This window comes from Nerophis ophidion, linkage group LG06, assembly GCF_033978795.1.
Source record: "Nerophis ophidion isolate RoL-2023_Sa linkage group LG06, RoL_Noph_v1.0, whole genome shotgun sequence".
In the NCBI taxonomy this organism is placed as follows: domain Eukaryota; kingdom Metazoa; phylum Chordata; class Actinopteri; order Syngnathiformes; family Syngnathidae; genus Nerophis; species Nerophis ophidion.
In genome coordinates, this window is record NC_084616.1 from 66,875,250 (window position 1) to 66,889,064 (window position 13,815).

At 38.1% G+C, this 13,815-nt stretch overlaps 1 protein-coding gene across 3 annotated transcripts in view; it reads left to right on the forward strand.

The window, feature by feature from the left end:
- The window catches only part of txndc16 (thioredoxin domain containing 16), a 34,027-nt gene that overhangs the window by 2,297 nt on the left and 17,915 nt on the right, over nt 1-13,815 (forward strand). For all 3 annotated transcript variants that reach the window (XM_061904665.1, XM_061904663.1, XM_061904664.1), the window contains 8 exons: nt 2,010-2,188; nt 2,276-2,358; nt 2,434-2,507; nt 6,930-7,004; nt 10,746-10,867; nt 11,948-12,038; nt 12,122-12,269; nt 12,392-12,561. In XM_061904665.1, the coding sequence (XP_061760649.1) occupies nt 2,029-2,188; nt 2,276-2,358; nt 2,434-2,507; nt 6,930-7,004; nt 10,746-10,867; nt 11,948-12,038; nt 12,122-12,269; nt 12,392-12,561 (923 nt within the window). In that variant the 5' untranslated portion in view covers nt 2,010-2,028. The remainder of the gene's footprint in view (nt 1-2,009; nt 2,189-2,275; nt 2,359-2,433; nt 2,508-6,929; nt 7,005-10,745; nt 10,868-11,947; nt 12,039-12,121; nt 12,270-12,391; nt 12,562-13,815) is intronic.

Consider the following 13,815-nt stretch of genomic DNA (forward strand, 5'->3'; position numbering starts at 1 on the left):
GAGACTTAAATGTCTTAATCGTGCAACATAAAAGACATACAACACAGAATAGAATAAAATGAGCTGTAACTGAGCTATCAGATCTTGTTATTGATCACGTGTCTGATGGCCAAGGGGAAAAAAACTGTTCAGGTGGTGGGGGGTGTGGGTCTGGATGGACCGTAGTCTCCTGCCTGAAGCTGGTAGAGCTTGTCTCGTAGCAGTCCAGGGAGGATAATGTTGAAGGCAGAGCTGAAGTCCACAAACAGGATCTTCGCGTAGGTTCCTGGGGAGTCCAGATGCTCCAGGATGAAGTGGAGGGCCAGGTTCACTGCATCATCCACAGACCTGTTCGCTCTGTAGGCGAACTGCAGTGGGTCCAGGAGGGGGGCGGTGATGTTCTTGAGGTGGGGCAGGACCAAGCGAGGACCAAGTTACATTAGGAAGATGGCTGCACCAGATTTAGCACCATGCTCATTTCCTTCTGTCGTCCTTTTATGGTGCAGTTAACATTCACAATTAGATTACACAGGATGGAAAATACACAACAATATTGAAATTACATAGTGGTAAACAATTTAAAGTACAAGTACAATACATAGAGCAGTGTTTTTCAACCTTTTCTGAGCCAAGGCACGTTTTTTTCCAATGAAAAAATACCCAGGCACACCACCAGCAGAAAACATTTAAAAAATGACGGTAAAAAGTCCATCCATCCATCCATTTTCTACCGCTTGTCCCTTTTGGGGTCGCGGGGGGTCGCTGGCGCCTATCTCAGCTGCATTCGGGCGGTAGGCGGGGTATACCCTGGACAAGTTGCCACCTCATCACAGGGCCAACACAGATAGACAGAGAACAGTCACACTCACATTCACAAACTAGGGCCAATTTAGTGTTGCCAATCAACCTATCCCCAGGTGCTTGTCTTTGGCGGTGGGAGGAAGCCGGAGTACCCAGAGGGAACCCACACAGTCACGGCGAGAACATGCAAACTCCACGCAGAAAGATACCGAGCCCGGAATTGAACTCAGGACTACTCAGGACCTTCGTATTGTGAGGCACCTGCACTAACCCTCTTCCACCGTGCTGCCCGACAGTAAAAAGTTGTTCTCGCAATTGTTGGATATGAATTCAAACCATAACCAACCATACATCCATCTAGTTCTTGTCTCAAAGTAGGTGTACTGTCACGGCCTGCCACATTACGTTGGACTAATTTAAGGTTTTTGGGTGTTTTCCTGTGTGTAATGTTTTAGTTCTTGTTTTGCGCTCAAATTTTGGTGTTGATTGTCATGGCATGTACGGATGTACTTTGTGGACGCCGTCTGCTCCACACGCTGTAAGTCTTTGCTGTTGTCCAGCATTCTGATTTTGTTTACTTTGCAGCCAGTTCAGTTTTAGCTTCGTTTTCCATAGCCTTCCTTAAGCTTCATGGCCTTTTCTTAGCGGCATTTGCGTTTTGTTTATTTTTGGTTTAAGCGTTAGACACCTTTTTACTTGCAAACCATGGTCATCATTCCCGAAATCTACAAAACAATTAGCTACCTGCTGCCACCTACTGATATGGAAAAGTATTACGCGGTTACTCTGCCAAGCTCTAGACAGCACAAACACTCAACAACGGCACATTAGCGGATTATGATTAATGGTTTGCAAAAAATATTTTTCACCCAATTAAGTGAAATTACATTATCTCCCACGGCACACCAAATAATATCTCATGGTACACTAGTGTGCTGCAGCACAGTGGTTGAAAAACACTGACATAGAGGGTATGTGAATTACAAATCAGTGGGCGGTCAAGTTACAGTATTTTAGCAGCTTCATTTAAAATGCAGAAGTATATAAAAGTGCAGCAGTTTTTATTAAATGGGTATCAGATGATACCCATAAGGGTATCCTTCTATAGCCATGTATCCCATTGCAATTACATACATAAAAAAAGTTTTAACCCGACCGAACAATGTATGAACTGTTCAAAACCAAGTGTATTTGCTAATAACACTTTCGTTATTGTTGTTTTTTTGCAGAGGGGAGCACAATTTCTTCATGATGTGGATGTATGTCGCCTTCTCCCTGCTGGGCATACATCCAGGAGGATGCGCAGACATGTTCAACACATCAAGCCTGTTGCTTGAGTTAACCACTGTGGATTTTTATGACAAACTGAATGCAGGGAAGATGGTCTTTATCTATTTTGAGAATCAAGGTGTGTTTCAGCAGTTCAGGACGGTACCAATTGCATCATATAGCCCAATATAAAAAAAAACCATGTATTTATGGTCTCTGTCTTCAGTTTCTCCAACCGTGTCTCTCTTCTTGGGGGAGCTGAACAATTCTGCAGAGGTTCTGCACGATTATGGGATACTAGTGGGCAAGGTAACACATAATAAAGCTTTAGAGTTAAACACATTTGTGTTGCAAAATGTTCAAATTTGTTTTTTCTGTTTGTAGATTAACTGCAATAAGGAGCTGCTTCCCTCTTACTGCATGAAAGAAAGGGTTCATCAGACTGCGTTTCTTTTTAGGTATGTGTTGTGTTACCCAGTGGTAGTAGACCGCTAAAAGGTCCAATTAGTAACTGCAATGAAATGAGTTAAATCTAGGGCCATGGCCTTAGATTTAATTTGGATTCATAAGCTCATGACATTGATTCATCATGATTCGATCTGGTCAACACTTAAATATAGACGTCTCAAATCTGTTACAAAATACTTTGAGTTTACTTCACCCAGGGCTGGAAAATCATGGCAAAAATAATAATCACAATTTTTTTGATTGATACTGAAATCAAGGTAATGACCACGATTATTTACTGATTTAAAAAACTTGAACAACTGGATATGAATTAGTAATAAAAAAACAAGTAAAATCAATATTAGTAACAACAATAAATGTAAATAACAATACCAATATGAAATATTTCAATTGAAGTTATTTGTATCTTGTTTTTTACCTTTTAGCTTTGTGTGGGCTTTTTGTGTCTTAAATCTAATTTAATAAAATGGTCTTTAATTAGTGCAAAAAATCTTTGGAGAATTTTGAGCAAGAGGATAACAATTTTGTAAATGTATCAACAAGTGCTTTAAGTACATTATGCTTGTGTAAGGTGCATTTTGAAACTATTATTTTGTTAGCATAGTCAGACAGGATGTTGTGCACAACACTGTTGTTAGACCCTTTTCCACCAAAAGTTTAGGAAGGTCCAGGAACCTCTAGTTCTTGGAACAAGAGGTTCCTGTAGAAGTGTGTGGTTTGTGTTTCCACCGCATTTTACAATTCAGGGTAGTGGCCTTCTGGTTAGAGTGTCCGCCCTGAGATCGGTAGGTCGTGAGTTCAAACCCCGAATCATACCAAAGACTATAAAAATGAGACCTATTACCTCCCTGCTTGGCACTCAACATCAAGGGTTGGAATTGGGGGCTAAATCACCAAAAACTATTCCCGGGCGCAGCCACCGGGCTGCTGCTCACTGCTCCCCTCACCTCCCAAGGGCTGATCAAGGGTGATGGGTCAAATGCAGAGAATAATTTCTGCCCACCTAGTGTGTGTGTGTCAATCATCGGTACTTAAACTTTATATGAACCAGGCTGATGACGTAGTATATGGAAGAGTGGTTTAGTATAGTTCTACACTGATAACATGTCAACAAAATTAGGTCAGAGCTCTTTTACGAAAGTCTAAGTAAATTAAATGTCAAGCAATCATATACAAAATGATATGATTTAAAAAATAAAGTGTACTGAATCAGGAAGTCGTCCTCTCAGTAATTGATGAATTCATGAGAGTTAGCCATTAGCAATATATAAATAGTAAAAGTTAGTGTTTATATCACGCCAACAACACAAACACATATCCTTCTTATCATTATCATTATGTTCACTCAGGTTGAGGCTAATAACTACACAAATGGAATGTCACTGACTACTCTACAGCATGTAATAAAGTAAATAGTTAGAATTTGATGTTACTTACTTTTGTTCCAATCGTGTGCTGCCTCCTTTATTTCATATTTATCCAACAAAGTCAATATACTAAGCCGCTGAGGTTGCCGCTTCGAGTTTGGCTTCATACTTCTCTGTAAATACCTTTAGTCAGAATCAAAATCAGAATCAGAAATACTTACAAACAGGTAAACGCTGGGAGGGTGAGAAAAAAAAAATTCAGTCTCAGCCTGGGCCCCTGGAAAGGGGGTCCAGACTGAGGCCAAGGGAAAAAAATGCATTGCCATAGCAAACATTAGCATTTGTATAAGAGGGAAACATTAAAAAAACAACATCAAGGACCACAAAGGACATTAATTAATATAGTCCGTTCACTTCTCGTAGATTCGCGTAATGAAATAACATTTAAAAAAACTAATAAACAACAATAAAGTGCATATGGTTTAAAGACTACGACTAAATAAAAACTCTCCAAGATAGTTTCGCTGATCAGCGTTCTTTAGCACAAAGGTGCCCGACAAAAGTTCCTGCATCTAGAAAGCTCCTTTCATTCGACTTTTTTCTCGTTTCTGTCCGTTGTTTAGTTTGTTGTAAAATAAATACACAAGAAATGAGAAATAAACAAATCGCTGCACATACTGTGTTGTAATGGGTGGTGTGTTTAAAAAAATAAGTTTTATGAACCCCCACAACTGTGTTCAACCAATCAGGGTTTGACAGCGCAGCCCACCCCCCAAAAGGTTCCGGTACCTTCCAGAAGTCCCACTGAGCAGGCAGGAATGCCGAGAGGTTCTTGAAGAAATCAATGCAGTTTTTGGTGGAAACACAGGGGGAACTTTATTTACCTAGGTAAATGGGAAAGTTCCTGTAAAAGTTATTGCTGTGAAAACGTCCTATTGTGAAAGTGGAATGTGGGCTGCTGTTCTGAGCTTGACGAGTTTGGAGATGACTTAAGGCTGTTAAAAAAGAATAGAGAAAACCCTCTCAAGTTGCGACTGCTGTCCTGTTTGTACATTAATCTTACATCAATGATGTCGTTCGAAACAACACAAGCAGATGAGATGTGTTGTGGGTGTGTGGATTGTTCTTGCTAGCTTTAGCTTTGTAGTGTAGTCGCTGTTTTAAGTAGCCGCCTCCACAATTTTTAGTTCAGGATGGGGTGGTTTTGTGTTTTGGGGGTGAATGAGCGATACCAGACACTAATTCTCAAACAAATGTTCCTTCTCCTCACAATGACAGCGTTCTACTCACACTTTATGTACATTTCTGTGATATTCTGCATTCAACAGAGGATTCAGTTTTTTGGGCCAATTTAGTGATTCTGTCCGCTTGAATGCAGAAATCATATGGCCTTACTTTTTTTGTTGAGTTTAGTTAATATTGACGAGGCCTACAGCACTGTGTCGAATAAAAAATAGCAACCATGGTGAGATCCCAAACTTCTCACAGACGTTGTCTTTTTTTCCTCATGTGTTTCACCATTAAAAGCTCGGGAAACTGCATGCACGATGCCTTTAATCGTTTTTTTGGAACATGATATTTTTATGATCGCGAGAAGCCAAAATTGTAAATTGTGTTTAAAATTTGATAATTGTCCAGCCTTAACTTCACCTTAAACAACTTTGGACAGTTTAATCTTTCTTAACGTGTCAAAAGTAAAATTTTGAAATAAAAATAATAATTGCAAATTAAAGTGTAATTATATTGTAACAATCAATTACTACAAATTGCATGAAGGCAAAATAATAAAAGCAAACAAACTAACTATAAAAAATATTGTGCCTTGTGAATCGACATTGAAATATTTAAAGGGGAGTTATTAAATAAAATCAGCTTTTCTTACCTTTTGGTGTTTTGTGTATTGGGAATCTGCATTAGTCCCGAACAATTGAAATCACCATGTAGGCATGGCAGTGATATTTATAAAATAATCTTGCCTTTCCTTATACTTCCTCCAAATGAGCTGTTTGGAATTTGTCCAATTTGTGATGTTTTATCCAGTTGTGACATCAGCCGTTATCTCTGTATATGGTAGACATTTACCCTAAGAGCTTTGTGTGACTCAATAAGCTACCTATTTTTCTCTATATTTTTGTTGTGGAGCAGACTGGCTCGTTCATGCATCCTTAGCTTCTAATAAAAAGTAGCATGTAGGTTGAACTTATACGTGTCAGTAGACTCGCTATGGAAGCACTAAAAACTCCAACATGGCTGGCAGGGAGAAGACGCAGTCAAAGTAGAGGCACGTAAACAGGACCACCCATAAAACGGTGCACCCTGTAGAGACGGTCAGAAAGCGGCTTGAAGAGGATCTTTAAAAAAAAATCCATGCGAAAGTTTGACCAAACAACCACCATTACATGTTATGTAGGAAGTATTTTAAATGTTGAAAAAAATCATAGTAAGACCCCTTTAATCGCTATAGATCTATAAGCGATAAAATGGATTATTTTACCCAGCCAGTGGTATTGTAGACATCAAGTATCTGTATTGGGCAATACTGAGAATGTTGGTGTTAATCCGATACAAAGTAAAAACAGCCAGTATCGCAGATACTGATACTTTTTACTTGTAATGTCATTGTCAACATTTTTTGTGATTTTGCTTCTCATTAGTTGATTCTGATAAAAGAGATGAATATTAATTAATATTTTGTTAAACTAAAATAACATCAGTGCAACAAAAATCTAAATATCATGACAGGCTAGTGTCAGTGCTGACTTTTCCCTCTCAGCAGGGAGGGGGAGGTCAAAATGTGCCAGAGTGAGCAGTAGAGTGCAAGAGAGAGGTGGAATGTTTGCATAGAGAGAAATAGGAGAAACCCGAACTCTAAGAAAAATCTAGTAATTTGATGGACATATAATGTGGAGAAACTGCAACAAAGTACTGCTCCCATCAAAATAGTATTGGTTCGATACCACAACTCACCTTGGTATTGATACTATCAATATTTGGATCAATAATCACAGTATGTGTGAATGTTTCTTTAACTTGTCTCTCTTGAAGGGCTGGCAAGGAGCTCTCCAGTTTTGATTTGGACACCGTGTTTGACGTCAACTCCATTGTGTCTGAAGTCCTATTGTAAGTCATCAAAAAGTTATTCATGCTAACTATTGTTCTAATCATATACAGTGGAACTCGCTTGAGTCACTCCTGCCTTTGTTTACGACCCATTTATGTGGACCATGTCCTCAAAGTCTGAGTCCTGTACTACAAATCATGTTTAAGGTATCTAGGATTTCTTCTTTGCAGTCCGGCTTAACCTAGCCAGATTTTGAAGATGAAACATAGTCGGTTGCACGACCCCGGATAATAACTTCACTATTCAAGCCAGGATTTTCTAATCTTGTCATCAGCGCAGTCGCATAGCCAGGTTTGCAGCAGATGATCAATCATTATCATGAACATTGTACCGACAACACAGCCGCTTACTTCACTAGGGATTGGGAAAAGCAATTTAGTATATTATATATGAAGAATATAATGATAGTCTTCTTGCCTAATGAAACACAGCTGCAGATGCTACAGTAAATGTTCTATCAGATCTTATAACCTAAATATTTGCTTGCAACCCACAGCATTACAGTTAGTCAATAGACCACTTGTATCCCAAAAACCTGTGAGCTGAAGCACTTGTAACCTGATGGACCACTGTATACACAAACTCTTGAAAACCATGTCAACAAAAAATCTTTATTATTAATTCAACAACAACAACAACTACTAAAAATTTGGGCACACTTTATGAGAGACAACAGGAAGTACTTTGGGACAAATGATGATCCATAATCTTATATTTTTTAGCTTGAATATAAAGAGGATGAGCTGAGTGATAAGCAGATCCAGCAAGTAGCAGTATTGCTAAGTGCTTAACAAGAAAAATAAACAACCAACATAATATAACAATCACATACTGTACTATGTCTGCTCTCACTGGGATGCCAATTGATGGATGTTCATATCTTCCTGTTTTGGATGAAAAATGTATTATAATTCTCACGCAGGTAAAACAAAGAAAAAAAAGGTGAGTGCAAACAAGCGTCTTTTTTTGTGTTTTTTTCTTGCTACCCCCAGTTCTAAATTAAATGTCAATGTTTGCTTATGGCCACATCCTTCTGACATACTATTGAGACACATTATTTTTAATCTAGAATTAACTTTTACCAAGTCGGAGGCGATGCAATAGCTCACCGGCTCAGTATGTCAATAGTTGTATAAGCTAGTTAGTGCTCTATGATCCCGGCGCCGCTAAAAGTAGTTTCTCAGCATTTGTCCTAATGATCACAATATCCCAAATACTTGGTTATTATTCAGGTCACTATAAGTAAATGTATTATTGTTGGCATTTTTTAGAAGTTCTTTTAGAGGGCTTAATAGGCACAATAGATGACACCCATTAGCTTCATTGTTAGGCACCTCTTATATTATATATATATATATATATTACAAATTAGAGAATGCATAAAAAGAAAACATATGTGTTCTTGTCTCACATAGGAATTGTGAATGATAGGCAAAATTCCCCCAAAAGCAAAGTTGCCTGGCTAGTTTTGCTTATGTCGACAACCACTTGTGTTGACACCAGTCAGCCAGTTCTAAAGGCGTTGACATAAACGGGTTCCACTGTATCTTGGCCACTCCAGGGAATTTGTTTTTGCGTCTAACAAAGTTTCTGTCAGATGGTTAGAATTTAATAGCAGTTGGAGCCAGCCACGACGAAAAAAGGCCTCAGGAAGTAAAAAAAATAAAAAGTTATAATTTTTTTAGCCCTTTATTTAGTTAAATTTCTCAGTCAACTTCAGTACTAAATAAAAGTATCAAACATGTCAATGTTGTTTCTATTTTAACCCTTTAAAGGCTAATTTCTTCCAAATATGTCAGTTTTTCTTTTTCTTTTTAGAAAGTGTGCTGTCATCCAAATAATACATATTAAGGAGTTGGGGTTCAGGAGTAAAGATTAGGCCTGAATACACATAAGATTTGTAGTAAAACAAATGTTTATTCTTTGTTAAATTTGTTTAATGTGTCAAATTACAAACTTAATAGCAGCTTCGTATTACAGGACAAAAATGACTTATTTTAAAAAGTACAATTTGTAACGGAATCGTTATTACACAATGTGATCATGCTTCTGTTTTGATGTCTGTGTGTATGTGTTGTGTTAGCTTATGCTTATTTTTCCGTCTAGTTTTAACACTGTTTACGTTGGCACTTGAGCCATTCTGGAAATAAGTTTTAGTACCGATCCTTAAGTTTTGCCATTGTTTAGCAACTAATACACAATTCCTTTTGGGTATAAGAAGCTTGCCTTGTACTGTCGACTCAGTTTGCATTTTCTCAATGACTATTCAAAATGTAACTTCAATATCGATATATTACTCGATATATATTGGATGGGACTGTGACGTGGGACTACTAGTTCTTCTGCTGCTTTTCTGGCAGCCGTCATACTTTGCAACACCTGGCTTACTGTTTAATAAATGATAAATGGGTTGTACTTGTACAGCGCTTTTCTACCGTCAAGGTACTCAAAGCGCTTTGACACAACTTCCACATTTACCCATTCACACACACATTCACACACTGATGGAGGGAGCTGCCATGCAAGGCGCTAACCAGCACCCATCAGGAGCAAGGGTGAAGTGTCTTGATCAAGGACACAACGGACATGACGAGGTTGGTACTAGGTGGGGATTGAACCAGGGACCCTCGGGTTGCGCACGGCCACTCACCCACTGAGCCACGCCGTCCCCTGTTGTGTAACTACTGTACATAACCAGTAGAGCATGCACAACTTTCAAAAGAAAAATATGTAACATAATTGGATCAAACAGTCAAAGGGTTAAAATAAAAATAAAGTTCCCAGAATGTTATACACTCTTGACGTCTTGATGCATTTTTCGTTTTTACTTGCTAAAACCACTTCTATTAAATAAGTAATAGTGTAAGGTAAGAGGGAATTTGTCCTGGTAATTTGCTCCAAAACAGATCTGGCAAACAATCGTAAGTATCAAACTTTTTACTATCAAAAATCTTCATGTATTTTGTTGGGGAAATATGGCCTCCCGAGACATCGTGCTAGAATTATTTAGCTTGGTTAATAACGTTTAGGTCTTTGTGGTACTAAGCTAATAGCACCAGCCATTAGTGGTGGGTAAAATAGCCAAAAATTGTATTCAAGATTACCGTTACTTGTTTAGATTACTATGACTCAAGTTAAGTAAATAGTAATCATCCAAATAATTACTTGAGTAAGAATGGGTATTCAGTGAAAAATATACTTAGTAACTTGTAACGTCTGATTTATTTAGTGGCTATTATTAATAGCCACAAGTTTTTCTTCACATTTGTTCACAAAAGATTCTGGAGTCTGGATCATGATGTGTGTGGTTTACTGTCTTAATGTTATCCTAGCACACCACACGCATACCAATCAAAACTGGCCAATGCCTGATTTTTTTTAACCTTCAAGAGTGGGTTCTGTAACAGATGAAAAATCTCTTCAGATTTGGAAAGTCTTTTTGTGTCTACGCCTCTTGAGTAAGAATTTAAAAAAATTAAAAAACTCTGTGGTTGAAAAAAAAAATCCTTTTGGAGTCACACAACCAAATATAATTGCCAAAATTGGCCATTAATGGCCACAATTGGCTATTAATGGCCAAAAAGAATGTTACCTTAATAGACAAAATTCCTTTGATCTATCAAAATACTTGAGTTTGTGTGAACATGTTAGACACCATAGCATGTATATGATATATCCATATCCGTACAACATTTGTTGAACTCTTAGGGGAACAATGTCGGTCTTATTTCCCCTTTTAGTGCCATTTTACGAGAGGAGGTCAAGTATGTGCATACAGATGCTGACCTCCTGGCCATGGAGAAGTCATCCAGAGGGAAGAAGGATATTGTGTTGTGTTATGTCAGCAGTCTGGGGACACAAGGTATGCACCTATCAATAACAAATACACAGTTCTGTTGTTGTTGTTATGCTTCACATAGGTTTTAACAGCCTCCAGTGTACTGTGGGCAGTGCAAACTTCGCGTGGAATGTCCACAGTCATCTACACTTCCTTAGTTGTGTGCACTTTTACGTTAAATTTTCCTGTAAAATTTCTTTGAAATACTACATTTCCTACAATCCCTCTGCCTTTTTTAAAATGTTTATCTCGTGGAGCGCTACACTGACAATAATGAAGTAAAGCTGCTCGACCTGCTCGTTATTGCATAGCAATGAATTAAAGAGACGGTCGGTGGTACTTATGGCCATCAATTGCCACAAGATATGCGGAGGCGGAGTATTCTCCGCAGTACAGTTATCCTTATCGCGTCCATTGGAACCGGACATGACCACAATAATAATTATTTCGACGAAGTATTAATTTTATTAATGAATCAAATATTTTTTATAGTTAAAGCATTAAATTATAGATACAAAAACGGTTTCAGTCTTGCTGAATAGCATTAAAAGCACTAAATGATTGTATTTGCATCCATCCTCTCTGTTTTGTGGTCATTCTCATCATCAGCATATATTCTGCACACATGGATACATCAAACATGAACTGCTTTAAGTATGCGCGGACCTGTGCGTATTACATTCCGCCCGAGTATGCTTAGGCCTTTAGGACGTACAGGCAATAGTCCAGTTGCACCAAGCTTGGACCGTCTTAATACCTGAAGTCTGGCACGAATGGCTGCTTGAGAGTACATAGCCAAATACCACAATAGATAGATTGATAGTACTTTATTGATTCCTTCAGGAGAGCTCCTACAGGAAAATTAAAATGACTGTAATGCGATTGCTCCTCTACAATTCTTGATGATATTCTCCAAATGTAAAAGACTGATTCACAAAGAAAGAATTAACACACAGGCTAAGTCAAAAGTAATTTCGAGCATATAGTAAAAGACGTGTCATTTATTGATGCGATCGCACCTCCCACATATACATGATAACTGCCACCATGACCAAAATTAATATGGTTTAACATTCAACCTTGGTTGTGCTTGTATTACTTTAGAGCACAGATCAGTAATGGAGACAGCTTACGTGTACGGCTCCCAATTCCAGTTCATCCTGATAACCGGGGGTCCGGTTTTGAAACACTTAGGGTGAGTTTGTTTTGTTTTTTCGTATAATCCCATCTTGATTGAAGAAAATACCAAATAACTATCAGAGGTTGTCTTTCTATCAGTGTTATTGGAGCGTCTCCCTCGTCTCGAGTGTGGTTCCTTCACTGCAGGTCTTCCAACTCTGAGCGCTGCCCTTTGACCCCAATGAGAACGCCTTTGTCCACGCTCAGCCTCCATACCTTCCTGCAGCTCATGGAAGCTCCACTCTTGGTAATGAAGCTACTTATACACTCACAAATGGCTAAGAAAATATAAAAAATCTTGACTAGACCGTAGTTTTGATTTATTTTTTGTTTTTATAAATTTTTTATCCCCATCTTCTACCTCAACAGTCTGAAGTCTACGAAGACCCTTCTACCGTTCCAGGCCCACAGTTCCCCTACCAGCAGACTCCCCAGGTCTTTCTCTTCTCATACCCAGAAACAGAGCACTTGGACCAGGAAAAGGCCAAGGCTCTGGCCTGGAGGCTATGTGGCCTTGCTCGGCTTGTGCTTGTGCACAGGTAAGGTGCAATGTACCATCTAAGTTAGACATGGTTTAACTACTGCTCGCTGGCCACATATGAGACACACTTTTTATTTTATTCTACATTTTCCTGAATTATTTCATTAAGACTCTTTAACACTAAAACTTAAGCCAGCGACTGGATTTGCAATACTATGTTCAAACTACTATAAGCCTTGAACTACTGTATTTGCAAAATTGAAAACATTCTGCTTGTGAACTAAGAGGTTCTATGCTTTCCAGTGATATATACACAATATTTCATACCAATGAAGAATTGATACAAAGCAGAGTGGGGGTTTGTTACCAGAAAGGCATGCAGATGCGGTTTTTGTGTTTTGCCGAGTTGTTTGTTGCATATATGGTGTGATTTTGTTTGCTTACAAACAAATGGAGGAGGTGCATACATAACAGATTCAAGGAGGGTGGAAATCAACCGAATCCCAGTAAAAGTAAATATTATGTCCCTCGCGTACATGGCTGTGTGACCAATAACTAAATGCTTTACAAAGAGAATGATGACTTAGAGGTTGACGTAAATTAGAAGGCTTTTTATTGTTGGTGTTTGTCACAGAGTTTACAATGCCAGGATACTCTTATTTTATAAAAAGGAAAACATATTCAAACAAATGTTTTGCATGGATACAAGGTGTAATAAATGTTTATATTAGCTCCACAGACAAAGTAAAAAAAATATAGTCTAGAATATTATTTTTTCTGGAGTAGGCTTATACATTTTACGAAATATTCACAACTAGAATGATTTTTTTACTGTCATCTTATACATTTTAATGAATATTTACAACGAGAATATGATTTTTTAGCATCAGCTTATACATTTAAAAAAATATTCACAATCTATGAACTACAAAAATGTAATATACTGCATATGATAAACCTACAAACAAAGCTTCTTTAAGGCTCAACAACAATTGATGTAAAGGTTTCGGAGGGAGCTTTGACAATGACCTTTATTTATTCGGTCTTGTGTTTTGCTTGTTTAGTACAAAATAATAGCATTTGCAGGAAAATTGTCTCTTGTCCATGCTTGCTGCATGCAATACTGCTTTTTGTCTTGTTCTTATTGGGATGTTGTTCTTGTTACTTTCCAATGCAACATTTTTCTGCTTCTGTATTTTAACTTCTTCTTCATATGTAATATTTGGTTTTGCTTAGATTTTTTTCAGACTGCAAATGCTAGTTTCCTGACCATACTACTACCATAAACCGATGTAGGACTTCCCCTTTTCTT